The following is a 15,117-nucleotide window of genomic DNA, read 5'->3' as shown; positions in this document are numbered from 1 at the left end:
GACAAAGACAGGGACGTGAGGAGTAGTAGCAAGTCAGCACTGATGTAAACAATGTTTAATTTAAAACACTTCAAAAATCAGCTTTGCAAATGTTTTATGAAGAGGAAATGAAAGACATTTGTTAAACGCCAAGGATACATACAGTGTGTTTTGGTGAGTAATACTGAAGTTCAGAACTTGTTGCCTGAAAAGTGGACCAGTCAGAGCAGAGCTAGGGGTTGTTTTGTTTTTCTGTTTTTTTGTTTTGTTTTGTTTTTTTAAGCAGTTATTTGGCTGGAAAACATAACACCAATCTGGCAATACTGACTGATGATTCCCACACAGACCATGCCGTTTACCGTGGGGTATCAGTTGATTCAAACTGAAACATAAATACTTTGATTGTTTTACATCAAATTACACTCTGTTTGCGTACTGACCCGTCTTGATGTCAGTATTAATTCATGCAGTAATCTCTGCTAAAGGTAAAGGTATGTCAGCTAAAACTGTGCAATCTGTATAATATAATGAATAAAGTAATAAGGATTGTTAATTATGCTAATAAGTAAGATATAGCTCATAGTCACCCAGGTGTATTCTGGGTGTTTGAATAACCTCCACAGCTGACCAAAAGTCTGCACGGTCCTGTGGAAGTCAGCCAGCGTGCCATGCCATTGTCACATGCCGGGTTTGTGTCAGAGGGATCGCTTGTGACAGCACGATTACCTTTGACCCCTGCACTGTCACATCATGTTGGCCTGCCTATAGAGCATGAACACTCAGGACCTGACAGCCAGGATTAGTTTGCATGGTAACAGTCTGTAGCTGCATGAGGCAGTGCTCAAAGTTCAGTTTAAATGTTGTTGTTTATAAATGGTTTGGCTTATATTGTATGTAAATATTATATATATAATGGTCACACTAAAGCATGTATCATTTACAACTAAAGAGTTGATTGTTCTTTAATAGTCAATCCCGGTCAAGACCAGCTCATCTGTATGAGATGATGTAACATGTCTGACCAGCAGAGGGAGACACAAGCCCTCTCTAACAATTAGTATCAGTATTTCTTTACTCTTCTATGACAGTAAAATTTGGGTTGTGAGTAAAACAAGATATTTTAGATTTTCTTGGGTTTTGAGAAACGATCACTGACTATTTTCACCATTTTCTGACATTTTAAAACAAACATCTATATGAAGGAATACATGTGAACCATTTAAAGACTAAAAAGCATCAGTTTTTATGGTTTCAAATTAAATAAATAACCACAGACACAACAATGCCTTGTGTTGTAAGTTGCACACAAACATGCCCACACTGTAAAGGTAACAGAAGAATCTCACAACCCTAAACGATATTTAAGACTAGGATCAGTAACAACACTGAAAACACTACATCAGGTTCAACCCAAAAAGAAACCAAGTGAAAAGTTTGTTTGTACTGAACAGACGGAAAATTAATAACTCAATTATCAATACACAGCTGTTAAACATTCCTGAGTGCTCCAGCAGCTCTAACAGTAAATCATTCATGTTACAGATATATTATGTGTCACCGCCAGCTAAACAATTCACAACTCGGTATTCTGCACAAAAATCTCCTTTTACTCTGTCACTTGTAATAAACTCTGTGGATTTAATGATGAAGTTTAGTGATGAAAAATCCTCCAAATGTGGCTCAACTCTAATTACAGTAATGGAGACGCTCAGGTTGAGCAGTGTTCCCTATTTGGACCTGTTTTTCTCTGTGACCAATAGTACAATTATAACAATGCTTTTCTCTCAAACTAACATAAAGAAGCATAAATACAGACATATCATGCTGAACTGATTACACTCTCACTCACTTCCAAATGTGAGTTGTCTGCTATAAACTCCACCAGAGAAAAATGTTCAAAATTTACACTTGTAGCTTTGCATATCATAGAAGAGTAGTCTGTTGTGGAATTCTGGCCTTGACGGAGGTCTGTGCTCCTAACTGCCTGTCATTATCTACTCACCCTCATGCCGATTGAAGGCAGTTTTTCAGTCCACAAAACACTGCTGGAGTTTCAGAGAAAAACAGCATTGCAGAATCTCCCAATTAATTGAAGTGAATGGTGACCAGTTTTCAAATTTAAAAAAACAACATAAAAAAAGTAAAATAAAATGCCTCCATACTGCTTGTCTGGTGCAAACCAAGTCTTCTGAAGCCCCAACATGCCAAGTTAACTTGAAAGACATTATTTACACCATGTTTTGAGCCTGAATCTTCACTATAGATCCTTCCCTTGGAGTTTACGTATGTGTGCACACCATATGAACTGGGTGTGTGTGGTGTAACGTTGTGCGTGGGCAGGTGAACAGTATATTGTGGCATTAGGAGTCTTGAGTTATGCCAGACGAGCAGTGTGGAGGTATTTTAACTTTATTTGTTTTTTCAGTTGTATTTTTTTCCATTTGAAAACTGGTCACTATTTCCTTCAGTTGTTTTGGAGATTCTGCAACACTGTTTGCCCGTGAAACTCTAGGAGTGTTTTATGGGGTAAAAAAAGTAAATCTGACATTCAGTCAGCATGTGGGTGAGTAGATAATGACTGATTTTTCCTTTTTGGGTGAACTATCCCTTTAAAACCCATTGCACTACAAATTCACAACTTTGAGTTTCCTTTACCTTTAATCTGCTTAGATTTTAAAATGTTTTCATTTTTGCATCTGGTCAGTGCAACTGGGCATCAAGACAGAAGGTAAACACACATGCATCCACACATAATTATTCATAAAATGTATTTACTGTGCAGCAAAATGTCTGCAGTCCTACAAGTGCAGTGGGTATTTTGGTTGTTTTAATTGCTCATTAAAAGTCGGAGAAGAAGAGTTGCAGCTGGTCTCATAGATCTCAGGAGAGAAATGAGACGAGAGAAAGGAGGGGAAAACTTAGTTAAGAAGGGATGTGGACAGAGAGCGGTGACACACAAAGACAGCAGTAATTCAAACCCTAACAGCTGAGGGGAGCAGGCTGCCAGTCAGAACCTGCCACAGCAGACCTTGGGTGGAGGGTGTTTAAACTGCGTGATTGAATAAGACATTATATCCAAGGTTGTGCTATGACACCCCTGAGCCTGACATCTACTTTAATGTATGTGATCTGCTGGATGATATATCAGTCACATGTTTGGACCAGCGACATCTACAGACTTTGACAAAATTTGACTTTATTCCCTCACTCTCTGCTCTCCTGTCCTGTTTACTGTCCATCAGAGCTGGGAGAGATCAGGAACGTGACGACCTCGAAGCCCTCTCTGGAGCTGGACGGACTGGAGAAGTACACCAACTACAGCATCCAGGTGCTGGCCTTCACCAGAGCTGGAGACGGAGTTCGCAGTGAACAGATCTACACCCGCACCAAGGAAGACGGTGGGAAGATTAAGTCACCTCTCCAAATAAAATGCAGCTCCACTTGTGTGTCGCACTCAAGCTGAGCTCACACTTGTACTGAAGTGTGAGTTTGACTCACTGCTGAAGGGCATCAGGGAATTACAATATGTTTGATCTTTACATTAAATTGTGAAGTGACAGTTTTGCTAAATGGAGAATATTTTGCAGGAGTGAATGAACCCCTGTGGTAAAAATGAGGTAGGGAGGCGGCAGGCTCTTAAATATGCTTATTAAGTGGAGAGCTGTAACTCTTGTATGTAGCAGGAGGTTCTGTAGAATATGACATCGGGCCATCTGTTATCTTGCTTTATAATCAGTGTAAAAAGCACCATAAAAATCTTCTGAGTAATAATGTTAGCTTAATGTAGGAAATATATCAACTGGATCATCTTTTCCTTTTAGTTCCTGGTCCTCCAGCGGGCGTGAAGGCAGCAGCTGCATCGAACTCTGTGGTGTTTGTGTCCTGGCTCCCTCCTCTCAAAGTGAACGGCATCATCAGGAAATACACTGTTTTCTGCTCCAACCCACACCCCACGGTAACACAATTCACTCAGTATTTTGACATTATTTAAGTTACATCATCACTGAATCATTGAACAACTTTGCATTTTGAATTAGGTGATGTTAAAATTAACATTTGGGAATGTTACTTAACTCAATTTTTTTCAGCCAAGAAACCCTTTCAAGATAGAGAATATACTGGGGATCCTCCAGTGCACTGGTTCCCAACTTGGGGTCTGGGCCCCCCTGAGAGGGGTGGAAAAAACCACAGACATCACTAAACACTTGGAGTGGGTGATAAGCGATAATGGAGAGGGATTATATTTATATGAATCTACATTTGTTAATTCTTTTTTGGTGTTTCTTTTACTTCATTCTCCTGTCTATTATTTATTGATTTTTAAACATTTCATTGTTTTATTGTAAATTTTATTTTTGTATTTTTTCATTGATTGCTTTATTTTTTTCTTCTTATTTTAATTACGCTGTGTGAAATATTTTGGGCTAAATGTGGGAATGAAAGGTGCTATATGAATAAAGCAGTTTTTTGTGTTTTTCTGGGATTTGTTTACATTAAGAAAAACACAGACTATCATCAAACTTATCCTTTAACATGAAGTCTTTAGTGTTGATAGAAGATATAATGGTTTGATCTGCAGCAGCAGGTTCTGACAGTCCTGAATGTCTTCCCTCCCCCAGGTGAGCAGTGAGTTTGAGGCAGCCCCAGACGTGTTCTTCTACCGCATCCCCAACCTGAGCAGGAACCGTCAGTACAGCATATGGGTGGTGGCCGTCACTGCCGCGGGTCGCGGGAACGTCAGCGAAATCATCACTGTCAAACCCATGGCTGAGGGTAGGTAGATCTGAAAAGTGTACCATGTTACTGCAGCAGGTCCAGTTGTTAACTTTTAATAACATTTCAAACTCCGTGCAGCCCAGTGTGCTGTAGGTTAAAATGGAAATCGGATCCCTCGTTGAGGATTACCCTGCTTCACCTTCACTAGACCCAAGTTATTGCTTGAAAAAGTAGGTCCTTGTACAGTATCTTCTTATAAAACAGACAGGAAAGGGGAGCTTTAGTTGAATGTAAATAATCCTGTTTGGCCCTGTCAACACAGTACATGTTGGTGAGAGCTGATAAGCTGATCGCATACACTGATAGACCCCAAGGTGTCTGGAGTCAGGACACTCAGCTCCTATTAGGTCATTCACATCCTGTTTGAGGTCCAGGTGATGGATGTCCTGCCGTCACTGCTCAGATGCAGAGAGATACACCATCAGACTGTTGCCCCTGTAGCCCTGACTCAATGAGCTGAAGGGTTTGAGCGTGAATGAAAGACAGCAAATGTGAAATTGTTTAGAGAACATCAGCACATCTCTTTGTGTGTGCATCTCCTCACTGGGCTGATGAAGCATGTGCGTATTTCTGCAGCTCCAGCTCGGATCCTGACCTTCAACAGGACAGTAACAACCCCCTGGATGAGGGACATAGTGCTGCCTTGTAAAGCAGTCGGTGATCCATCCCCAACCATCAAGTGGCTGAAGGAGATGTGAGTACAGTACAAACACCAGCAGACAGGAGGCGTAACATTGCCTGCGTGTGTATACAGCCTCCAGCAATGGCTGAATGTGTTAGTGCATGAAGCTGAAAACATAACACTAATTCTGTGTTTCAGCAACGGAACCCCAGCGCCCGTTGTGATTGACAGCCGCCGCAGCGTCCACGGTAACGGCAGCCTTGTCATTCGCACGGTGAAAGCAGAGGATTCTGGGAACTACACCTGTGTTGCCAGTAATAGCTTTGGGTCGGACAAGATCGTCCTCAACCTGCAGGTTCAAGGTAAGAAATACGACAAGTGGAAAAAACATTTCTGTGTGCAGAATTCATAACACCCACACACAGGTGGTGTTGGATCTTTGTGACGTCAGTCAGTCAGTGCTGGTGCTAAATAAATCCTGCACCAGTGATGTCGTTGGCGTCAAGGAAGAACTATAGGTTATTTTAACTTTGATTTCTACTCTCTGTCACTGGGTAGCTACATGAGTATTTTTGTCAATTGACGCTATGTTTTGGCAAACAGCAGCATGGGTGTGGGTGTCAGAAGCTTGTGTGCAATGCATCCTGGTATGGCACAGCTCCATGAGCAGAAAAACTTAGCTTTTTCTGTCAGTAATGCACACACTGAGGAAGTTATTGCTTTAGTTGACTACATTAACCATCAACACTGACTGGACATCCACACAAAACGTAGCAAAATGTCCCTTTAATTCATTTACACACCCAGTTAACAGTAGCAAACCGTCTTTGTGGGATGCAAATGAACTTTCTAAACATGTTTTTCCTCTGAGACTAGTCCTTATAATCAGTTATTTGTGGCTATTGTGTTTTCTTTTCTTCAGTTCCACCTGACCAGCCTCGGCTCACGGTGACCAAGACGACCACCACCTCGATAACCCTCTCCTGGATCCCTGGAGACAACGGAGGCAGCTCCATTAGAGGTCACTGTTGTCACTGTTTTCATTTCTATTGTTTCTTTGTTTTTGCTTTTCTTCTCAATAACACCAGAAAGGTTTTTCATTCACATTAATTTGCCTCTGTGTGTTGTTCTCCAGGCTACATCCTGCAGTACTCGGAGGATAACAGCGAGCAGTGGGGGAACTTTGCCATCAGTCCCAGTGAGCGCTCCTATCGGTTGGAGAACCTCAAGTGTGGCACCTGGTACAAGTTTACACTCACAGCCCAGAATGCAGTGGGGCCAGGACGAATAAGTGAGATCATTGAAGCAAAGACCCATGGGAAAGGTATAATCACATGAAAACATTATATTATAGTTGGTGATTTAAATTTTGATTGATGTTTTTTACAGAGTATTTAATTATCTTTATACATGTGTCTAATGAGAGCAAACTCTTTATTTATTTATATTACTTTCCAGAGGGTTTATTTGTACCATTAATCAATTTATTTTTTCTCATTAAGCATCAAATCAAATTTTATTTCTATAGCCCAAAATCACAAATCACAATTAGCCTCAGGGAGCTTTACAATCTGTACAGTATGTGACACTCCATGTCCTGTAGACCCTCAAACAAGCACAGAAAACTCCCCAAAATGCATGTAGCATGTGATAAATACTGGATAATTTCAATTAATTTTTAGTTTCAAATATTGTATAACATCCTTCTCACTGGGTAGAAAAAATACCTTGATATGATCATTAATTCTGATATAACAGTGATTTCTTTAGACATATCTTGTTGTTTTCATTCCTAATATAGTTGATTATTAAATAAAACAGTACAGTGCAAAATATAACTTATTAAAATAAAAAAAATGCATTAACATTTTCAACCAGTTTTGAGGGATGTTTTATTAGAGCTGAAATGATTAATCGATTAATGGAATTAATCATCATAAAGTTAATCAGCAACTCTTTTAATAATTGATTAATCATCAAAACCATTTTTGAGCAAAAAATAAAAATAACTCAAAGGCTACATGTCCAGTTTTGGTTCCAAATGTGAAGGTTTGCTGCTTTTCTTAGTCTTATACAAAAATGAAAAAATTAATTGGGTTTTGATTTGTTGGCCAGACAAGAAAAAAGACCTTTAAGGTGGGAAACCATTTCACTATTTTCTAACATTTATTTGCACCAAACACTTAATCCAGTAAATAATTGTCAGATTACTTGATGATAAAAAAAATTGTTAGTTGATGAGAACATTTTGTCTTGTTACTTGTAATTGTTAAGTTAGATCATTTACAGTCACCACTAAGCACATCTGCAATGGTTTGCAGTACAGATGCAACTAACAGTTATTTTCATTGCAGATTAATCTGATGATTATTTTCATGATTAATCTATTTATTAATCCTGTCACAAATTTGTCACTTCAAAAATAGGTGCAAATATGTGGAGCACATGGACGCACTGTAACAGTTATTTCAATTGTTGATTAACCTATCAATTATTTTCTTGATTAATCAGTTCTTTGGTCCATGAATTGTCAGAAAATGGTGAAAAATGTTGATCAGTGTTTTCCAAAGACCAAGAAAACAGAAAATATTTGCATATAAAAAGGTATAATCAGAGGTTTTCAACTTTGTTTTCTTAAAAAGATGATTCAAACTGATTGGCAATTAATTTAATAATTGATTTTATCAATTAATCATTGCAGCTCTCGTTTGCAGGTTTGTACTTTGTCCGGGCTTCATTGTTAATATCTTCACTCACTGAAGCTTTTCCTCTCCTCCTTCTGCAGAACCTCAGTACTCTAAAGAACAGGAGCTCTTCACTAGCATCAACGCCACTCGGGTAAAGCTCAACCTGAACGGTTGGAATAACGGTGGCTGCCCCATCACCTCCTTCACCCTGGAGTACCGGCCTGCAGAGTCGCCCACGTGGACCACGGCACAGCGCACCTCCCTCACCAAGAGCTACATCCTGTACGACCTGCAGGAGGCCACCTGGTACGAGCTGCAGATGAAAGTCTACAACAGCGCCGGCTACGCTGAGAAGAGAGTCAAGTTTGCAACACTCAGCTACGATGGCAGTGAGTTAACACAACAGCAGGGAACGACACTGTTTCCCACTCTTTTCTTTCACTGAAATATCTGTCACGGCCTGCTGATACTGGCAGGGAACTGCACCTGTATGATTCACCAGCTGCTCCACACATAGTATAATGAGAACACTGACACTCTGACTGTTGAATAAGTAGAGAATCTGTGATAAAAGACCAAAGTTTCCTGTAACTGTGGCATGGTTGGGAGTCTTGCTAACAGTAAAGAGGAATAAATCACTTTATCTGTTCATGGCAGAGCTTGAGGCTGGAGATGATTGAGGCTTGCTTGATGAATAGGGCAATAAAAAACACATTTCATGCTGACTGCAGTGGCTGTAGCTGGTTTGTGTGTTGCTGCTTACAACACCTTCATCACAAGCCTACTGAATGCCACCAGATGAGTTCAATAATCTCATGATTTCCTTTAAGATGAAGGACACAGTCAGCTCATGTTGTGCCCGCGAGCTCAGTACTGAAGACCAACCACTTCACCGAAATCTGCAGCTGTGAGGAGAAAATCAGGCTGAGCATTTAGACATGAAGAATGTGTTCATTGGCATTTAAGTACGCTTTAGCAGAAAGAGAAGCAGGTATTACTGCTAATTCTGCAAAGGTCAAGTGCAGACATAAACAGATTGCAGCACCTTGTGCTGGAAATCTGTACGTGATTGCTTGGAACAAAATGTTAAACTGTGTTACACTGTGTGTGTCAGAGTTTGTCTGTTACACTGTGTGTGTCAGAGTTTGTCTTGACCAACTATATGATAACTGTCATTCAGTAGCCATCATCCAAGGACACAGATCAAATGGTTTTGTTTTTGGAAATCCTAAAACGCTGGCAGAAGTTCTCTGTCCTGAATTATGTCTTAAAGGGATAGTTTGAATTATTTGAAGTGGGCTTGTCTGAAGTGCCTGTTCATGGTCAGTGTATTACCTACAGTAGATGTTGGAGAAGCAAAGCGGAGAACCAGCACAGTGAACTGCTGTGGACAGGATCAGCAGAATAACATATTTGGGCTACTTAAAAATATACATCTAAAAGAAAATATATCAGTTTAAGTGTATGCTATATTTAAAATTTACTAATCTAATTACTTTACTCTGACATCAGACAGCCTTTTCCGATGGGAAAACACTGTTATATAAGACAAATATCAGTATCCCCAAATTAACCAAACTCCACTGGTGAAATCAGTATTATTTTACCTCGCAGGACATGTGAGGTTCTGGTTTACCTCAGTGTTATTGTGTGACTTCAGTTAATCTTGAAGTAACTTCAAGTAACCTTGTAAACACAGAAAAACACAAACTTACTTATAGATTGAGGCAGCAGTCAACCAGTAAATCCCATGTTCTGTGAAGCAAAATTACTGATTACACTAATGGAGTGTGATATTTGGAGAGCGATATTTGGCTTGTAGAACCGCAGTTTCCTGTTGGAAAAGAGTCCCTGTCACTAAGGCAAAGCAGTGAACATATTCTAGATATAGCATACATTTAAACTATGGTTTAGACTGATTTTTTTCGGTGGCTAAACTACATTTGCTGCTGACCCTGTCCATAGCAGCATAACTTTCTACAGTACTGTGCTGCTTCTCCAAACAGGTAATACACTGACTATAAATAAGTACCTCACACAACCTCACTTCAGATAATCTGAAGCCCATCTGGGTTGACCAGTAACATCTGTAATAACACATATCATGTGACTTCTGCACAGGTACCATTGCACCTCCGGTGAGGGCCAATGTGAGTGAGGGTAGCTCTGGTGGCGGCGAAGGTTTGAAGATGATGGTGACCATTTCCTGTGTGCTGGTGGGCATCGTTGTCATCTTCATCGGGCTGCTGGTGCTGAGGAGGAGGAGGAGGGAGCAGAGGCTCAAGAGGCTCCGAGGTGAGATGACAGAGGTCATCCGACATGACAGAGTTTAGCCTCTATTCTCTTTCTTCAACAAGTAAAATAACATTTTCTCTTTTTGTTTTTTCCCAGATGCAAAAAGTTTGGCTGAGATGCTCATGAGGTGAGGATTTCACTGCAGTATCTCAGTGTGCACACAGAGCTGTTGTCTGAGGAGAATTCATTATGGTGAGAGTTTGTGATAATTAAGTTCTCTGTTTGTTTTGTGCTCCCCAGTAAAAACACACGTCCAGCAGAGCCAATTAACAAACAGCAACAGACGCTCCGCATGCACATAGACATCCCCAGAGCCCAGCTCCTCATCGAGGAGAGAGACACCATGGAGACTGTTGGTAAGCTCGCTGCTAGTGTGCACTGCTGCCGTACAGGAAGCTGTGCTGTTTTTTTTAAACTAATGCATACAGCAGATGAGATGACGAGTCTGTTCTTGTTTCTTGTTTCCCACAGACGACAGGTCCACTGTGTTGCTGACTGATAACGACTTCGGGGAGACCCAGAAACAGAAGTCGTCAACAGTCACCCACACAGTCCACTACCAGTCCCTGTCCCAGGCCACCGGTCCTCTGGTAGATGTGTCTGATGCCAGACCAGGAACCAGTAAGTCCAGTACGGACGCTTTTTTTAACTTCATACCATAAATGAACATTTGGTTTTGTTTTCACAGCTATGTTCTTTCCCAGTTCCAGTTTTTCTTTTATTCATTTATATTTTTCCTCCATTGATGTGCCTTTTGTTCACCTCCAGTGTCCAACTGCAGTCACCTTCAAACTCACATGGCATACTCCTCACACTGCAACACATATCCAACACACCTTTGTGGTCGTGCACTTAAAGCCTCTAGAAACTTGGCTCAAAATAGAAAAAAGGCACATATGATACCAGAGTGAAGTTTCTCTTTAAGCATCCACAAAGATCTGAGTCAGAATTGTTAGAAAATCTGGTTTAAAAAAAGCTGATTTTGTTATTGCAAGAGTGTGTGGGTCACATTTGACTGACAGCTGCCTCAGGAGTCCCAACGCTGAAGATAAGTAATGTCCTGCTGTGGACCACTGAAGACACAATCAGCAGAAAAACACACTATAACATTTTCTAACATAACATATAGCACCTAAACAAAGGACCACCTAAAAAATCTATATGATTTAAGTGTGTGCTATATTTAGAACATGTTCAGTGCTTTACTTTGTCAGCAGACAAGTCAGTTTTTCAGTGGGAAATTCTTCTTACCTCACAGGACATGGGAGGTGTAGGAGTGTGTGTTTGTTAGTTAGCTTGTGTTATTGTTTGATTTTGGTGTGACTTTGGTGTTTTAACATGTTTGTTTGATTCCAAACTAAAGTTACTTGCTGCAGATTGAGGCAGCATTAGACCAGCTGCTCTCATGTCCTGTGAGGAGTTTTGTGGTTGTGAAGAGAGCAGCAGCTTCAGTTTCCCGGCAGTCAGACTGTCTAATCCTAAATGTAGCGTACACTTAAACCAGTATTGATTTGAGCCAGGTTAAAGTACTGTTTGTGTTAAAGGAGTGATATAATGTTGAGCTGGCTCAGACTCAGAGAGAAGCAGGACGTCAGGCAGTCCTTATTGTTGGACCCTACATACATTATCAAATACATTTCCAAAGCCTCCTCCTTACTGGCACATCACTTCATATCTTGGCACATTACCACCACTCGTTTGCTCCACCTGTAAGCTCTGCTGATGGTCGCTGCTTCTGCTGTTGTTCGTGTAGAATTTCATTAACCTCGCCTCCACCCATCATCCACCTGTAGACTCTGACAGAAGATATTATCTTCACTCCACACTACCTGCTGTGCAGAGCCTGATGCTTCATTGTGGGGAGCGATGAGGTCAGAGCCTCGATGCAAAAATTCAGTTAACTGACTGAACTGTTGCAGCAACCTTCAACTGTCTTCAGTGGCTGTAGAAGAATCATTTTAATAGAAACAAACACTTCGTGATGATGATGAACATTCTGGCAGGAATGAATGAGTGAAGGAAGTCAGTGTCACAAGCTTTTTATCCTCAGCATGTCAGTTTCTATTATCACTGTGTTGCTCACTAGAGCTGCAATGATCAATTAATCCATTATTAACTGATTATTGAATTCATCACCAACTATTTGGTGATTTTTTTTAATTAAAACACTATTAATATCATTACTGGTGGTAATGGTGAGTCCTGAAAACAAAGATGCAGGTTTTGGACATTTTGGTGCCAACTGATAGTAAATGCAGGGAATTTGACACTATTACATCATTGCTACTGTGACCATTTCATTCACTTCAGTCATGACCTACCTCTGATCTGCATAAATATATTATTCTCAGACCCTACAGCCCGCCGCACAGCCAAAGCCGGCCCAGCTGCTCGCAACCGCTACGCCAGCCAGTGGACCCTAAACCGCCCACACCCCCCTGTCTCCTCCCACACTCTCAGCACTGACTGGAGGCTGCCCACACCCAGAGTCGCAGGCTCTGTCGACAAGGAAAGTGACAGCTACAGCGTCAGCCCATCTCAGGATACAGGTGAGCGACATATTCAGAAAAAAAATGTAGCTCTAACAGCATGACACTACTCGTCATCTCTAACCACAGATCACTTTTCTGACAACTTTAACAATGCTGCGTCTAACTCTTGACACTAATCCCTCTACTAACCCCACCCCACATCCAGACCGAGCACGGAGCAGTATGGTGTCAACAGAGAGCGCGTCCTCCACCTACGAGGAGCTCGCCAGAGCCTACGAGCACGCCAAGATGGAGGAGCAGCTGCGCCACGCCAAATTCACCATCACCGAATGCTTCATCTCTGACACTTCCTCAGAGCAGATGACGGCAGGCACCAACGACTACACCGACAGCCTGACCTCCAGCACACCGTCCGAGTCAGGCATCTGCCGCTTCACTGCTTCCCCGCCCAAGCCTCAGGACGTCAGCCGGGTCATGAACATGGCCGTGCCCAAGGCCCACAGACCGGGTGAGGACGTGCTGTCCATAGATCTGTCTCGGCCTGAACCCCAGCCACATGCTAACCTCTTAGTACAGCTGCTATAACACTAATAGCTAAGCTTAAACTTGTTGTCTAATACTGATATCTAACCGTTAACTAACGCCCACAGTGAGTCCAGATGAAGTGTTGCAAAATTTATGCAAAGTTGATGATTGTCTCAGTTCAGTTGAAGTCTTTAAAAGAGAAACTGAGGAACCATTAAATCCAAAATTCAATCTGAGTTAAATAAATAAGACGTTCCAAGATATTAAAAAATGAATATTTTACACTGCTGGCTAAAAATTCATGAGAACTCAGAACAAATCTTACAAAGGTGGGAAACTGCAGAATGGCTGCTGAGTTGAAATGGAATTACAATAAATTTGATTTCTAAAGATTGAGGTTTTACACTTAAATGAGCCTCACTTCATAGAGATGCTACCAGCTCTGAATGAGACACTGCAACCAGAAAATCACGGTAGTTACAACAACAGCACCTGCTGTCAGTGGGAAATCTTTTTCTGTCTGATTCTTCTGGGATTTTTCTTCACACGGACAGTTTCAAAAAAGCATCATGAAACGTACATCATGCAGACATTTAGAAAAGTTATAAAGCAACAACAATGCTATGATCAGGAGATCTCAGTGATTCATAATGATTGATGAAGGCATTCAAGCTCCAGTATTTGAGTTAAAATAGTAACAAATGAGCAAAATCTGCAGTTTTGATACATGTAAATATAACAAGACTAGACTGGATGAAAATCAAGCTTGATATGATTCACATATTGTACATGAAATTACTGCTGTTCAGTGATATTACTTATTGATTTGAATAAAAAAGGCTTGTCTAATTTTTCTATAACTCAGTGGAAACCGCTTACAGTGATCATGTGTCTGCATCAAATGAATCACTATAAGAGTGGATGATTATTAGATCCAAATTTTTTAGTACTTTATGAGTATTATCTAATAGAGGTTTTTACTCAGTTTACCACATGAAAATAAAACTCATGAAATGTATAGTTTCTCTGTTTACTGCATTTTATTGGCTGTTTCAAAATACAGTACAGCTGTTTCACTCCATTTTTTAAATATGGTTAATTAAATTACTGTACTGTGTACAATTCAAATACACTACAACACAGTACACTACTAGATATGAAATATACCTCATTATATCTCATTGGCGCATTTCTGGCAAGTGTCATAAACTTCAAGGAAACTACTACGAGAAAAAATGACTATGTTTTTCTCGTCATGATTTCAATGTGCAGCCTGAAGCAGACAGGTTTCTGTGAGGCAAAGTATCATGGGAGTAAAGTTTTTAAAAATAAGAATTACCACAGTTTTATACTCATATATGAAAAGACTCAAAATGAACAGTGTGAGCAGACGATTTGATTGCTACAACATATGAGCACATTATTTTAACAGCATTTGTATCAAAATGATTCTGTCCCGAGCAGCTGATCACAGTAACCGTGGTCACTACAGGCACGTTCTGATAGAGTAGTATTGTAAGTCTAATGGAGTGAACAGAGGATGAAGGTTGAGTGTAAGATCTTACTGTTAAATTAGATGAGGTCTGTGTCAGAGCGAGGACACAGAACAGCCTGCAGGTCTGTATGATCAGACTGAATAAACTACTAATGTATCGCTTTGATAAGCTGACAAAGTTCTGTCATCACATATGAAGGTGAGTAAAAAGATGGACTCTTAAGTCTTTAAACCTGATTAAATGAT

The 15,117-nt window shown here is 40.5% G+C and overlaps 1 protein-coding gene across 2 annotated transcripts in view; it reads left to right on the top strand.

The window, feature by feature from the left end:
• dscama (Down syndrome cell adhesion molecule a) overlaps positions 1-15,117 on the top strand; it is a 129,446-nt gene that overhangs the window by 111,349 nt on the left and 2,980 nt on the right. Inside the window, exons 19-32 of one of the 2 annotated variants that reach the window (XM_084730564.1) lie at positions 3,222-3,377; positions 3,801-3,934; positions 4,599-4,752; positions 5,332-5,449; positions 5,576-5,739; positions 6,300-6,398; positions 6,513-6,701; positions 8,163-8,453; positions 10,186-10,359; positions 10,456-10,486; positions 10,600-10,715; positions 10,831-10,980; positions 12,711-12,908; positions 13,057-13,359. In XM_084730564.1, the coding sequence (XP_084586690.1) occupies positions 3,222-3,377; positions 3,801-3,934; positions 4,599-4,752; positions 5,332-5,449; positions 5,576-5,739; positions 6,300-6,398; positions 6,513-6,701; positions 8,163-8,453; positions 10,186-10,359; positions 10,456-10,486; positions 10,600-10,715; positions 10,831-10,980; positions 12,711-12,908; positions 13,057-13,359 (2,277 nt within the window). Of the gene's footprint in view, positions 1-3,221; positions 3,378-3,800; positions 3,935-4,598; positions 4,753-5,331; positions 5,450-5,575; positions 5,740-6,299; positions 6,399-6,512; positions 6,702-8,162; positions 8,454-10,185; positions 10,360-10,455; positions 10,487-10,599; positions 10,716-10,830; positions 10,990-12,710; positions 12,909-13,056; positions 13,360-15,117 lie in introns of both variants that reach the window. The other variant, XM_084730563.1, reaches the window with a different exon arrangement.

The sequence above is a fragment of the Lutjanus erythropterus genome, chromosome 11 (assembly GCF_056507025.1).
Source record: "Lutjanus erythropterus isolate fLutEry1 chromosome 11, fLutEry1.hap2, whole genome shotgun sequence".
NCBI classification, from domain to species: Eukaryota; Metazoa; Chordata; class Actinopteri; order Lutjaniformes; family Lutjanidae; genus Lutjanus; species Lutjanus erythropterus.
This window is presented reverse-complemented; position numbering and strand designations above follow the sequence as displayed.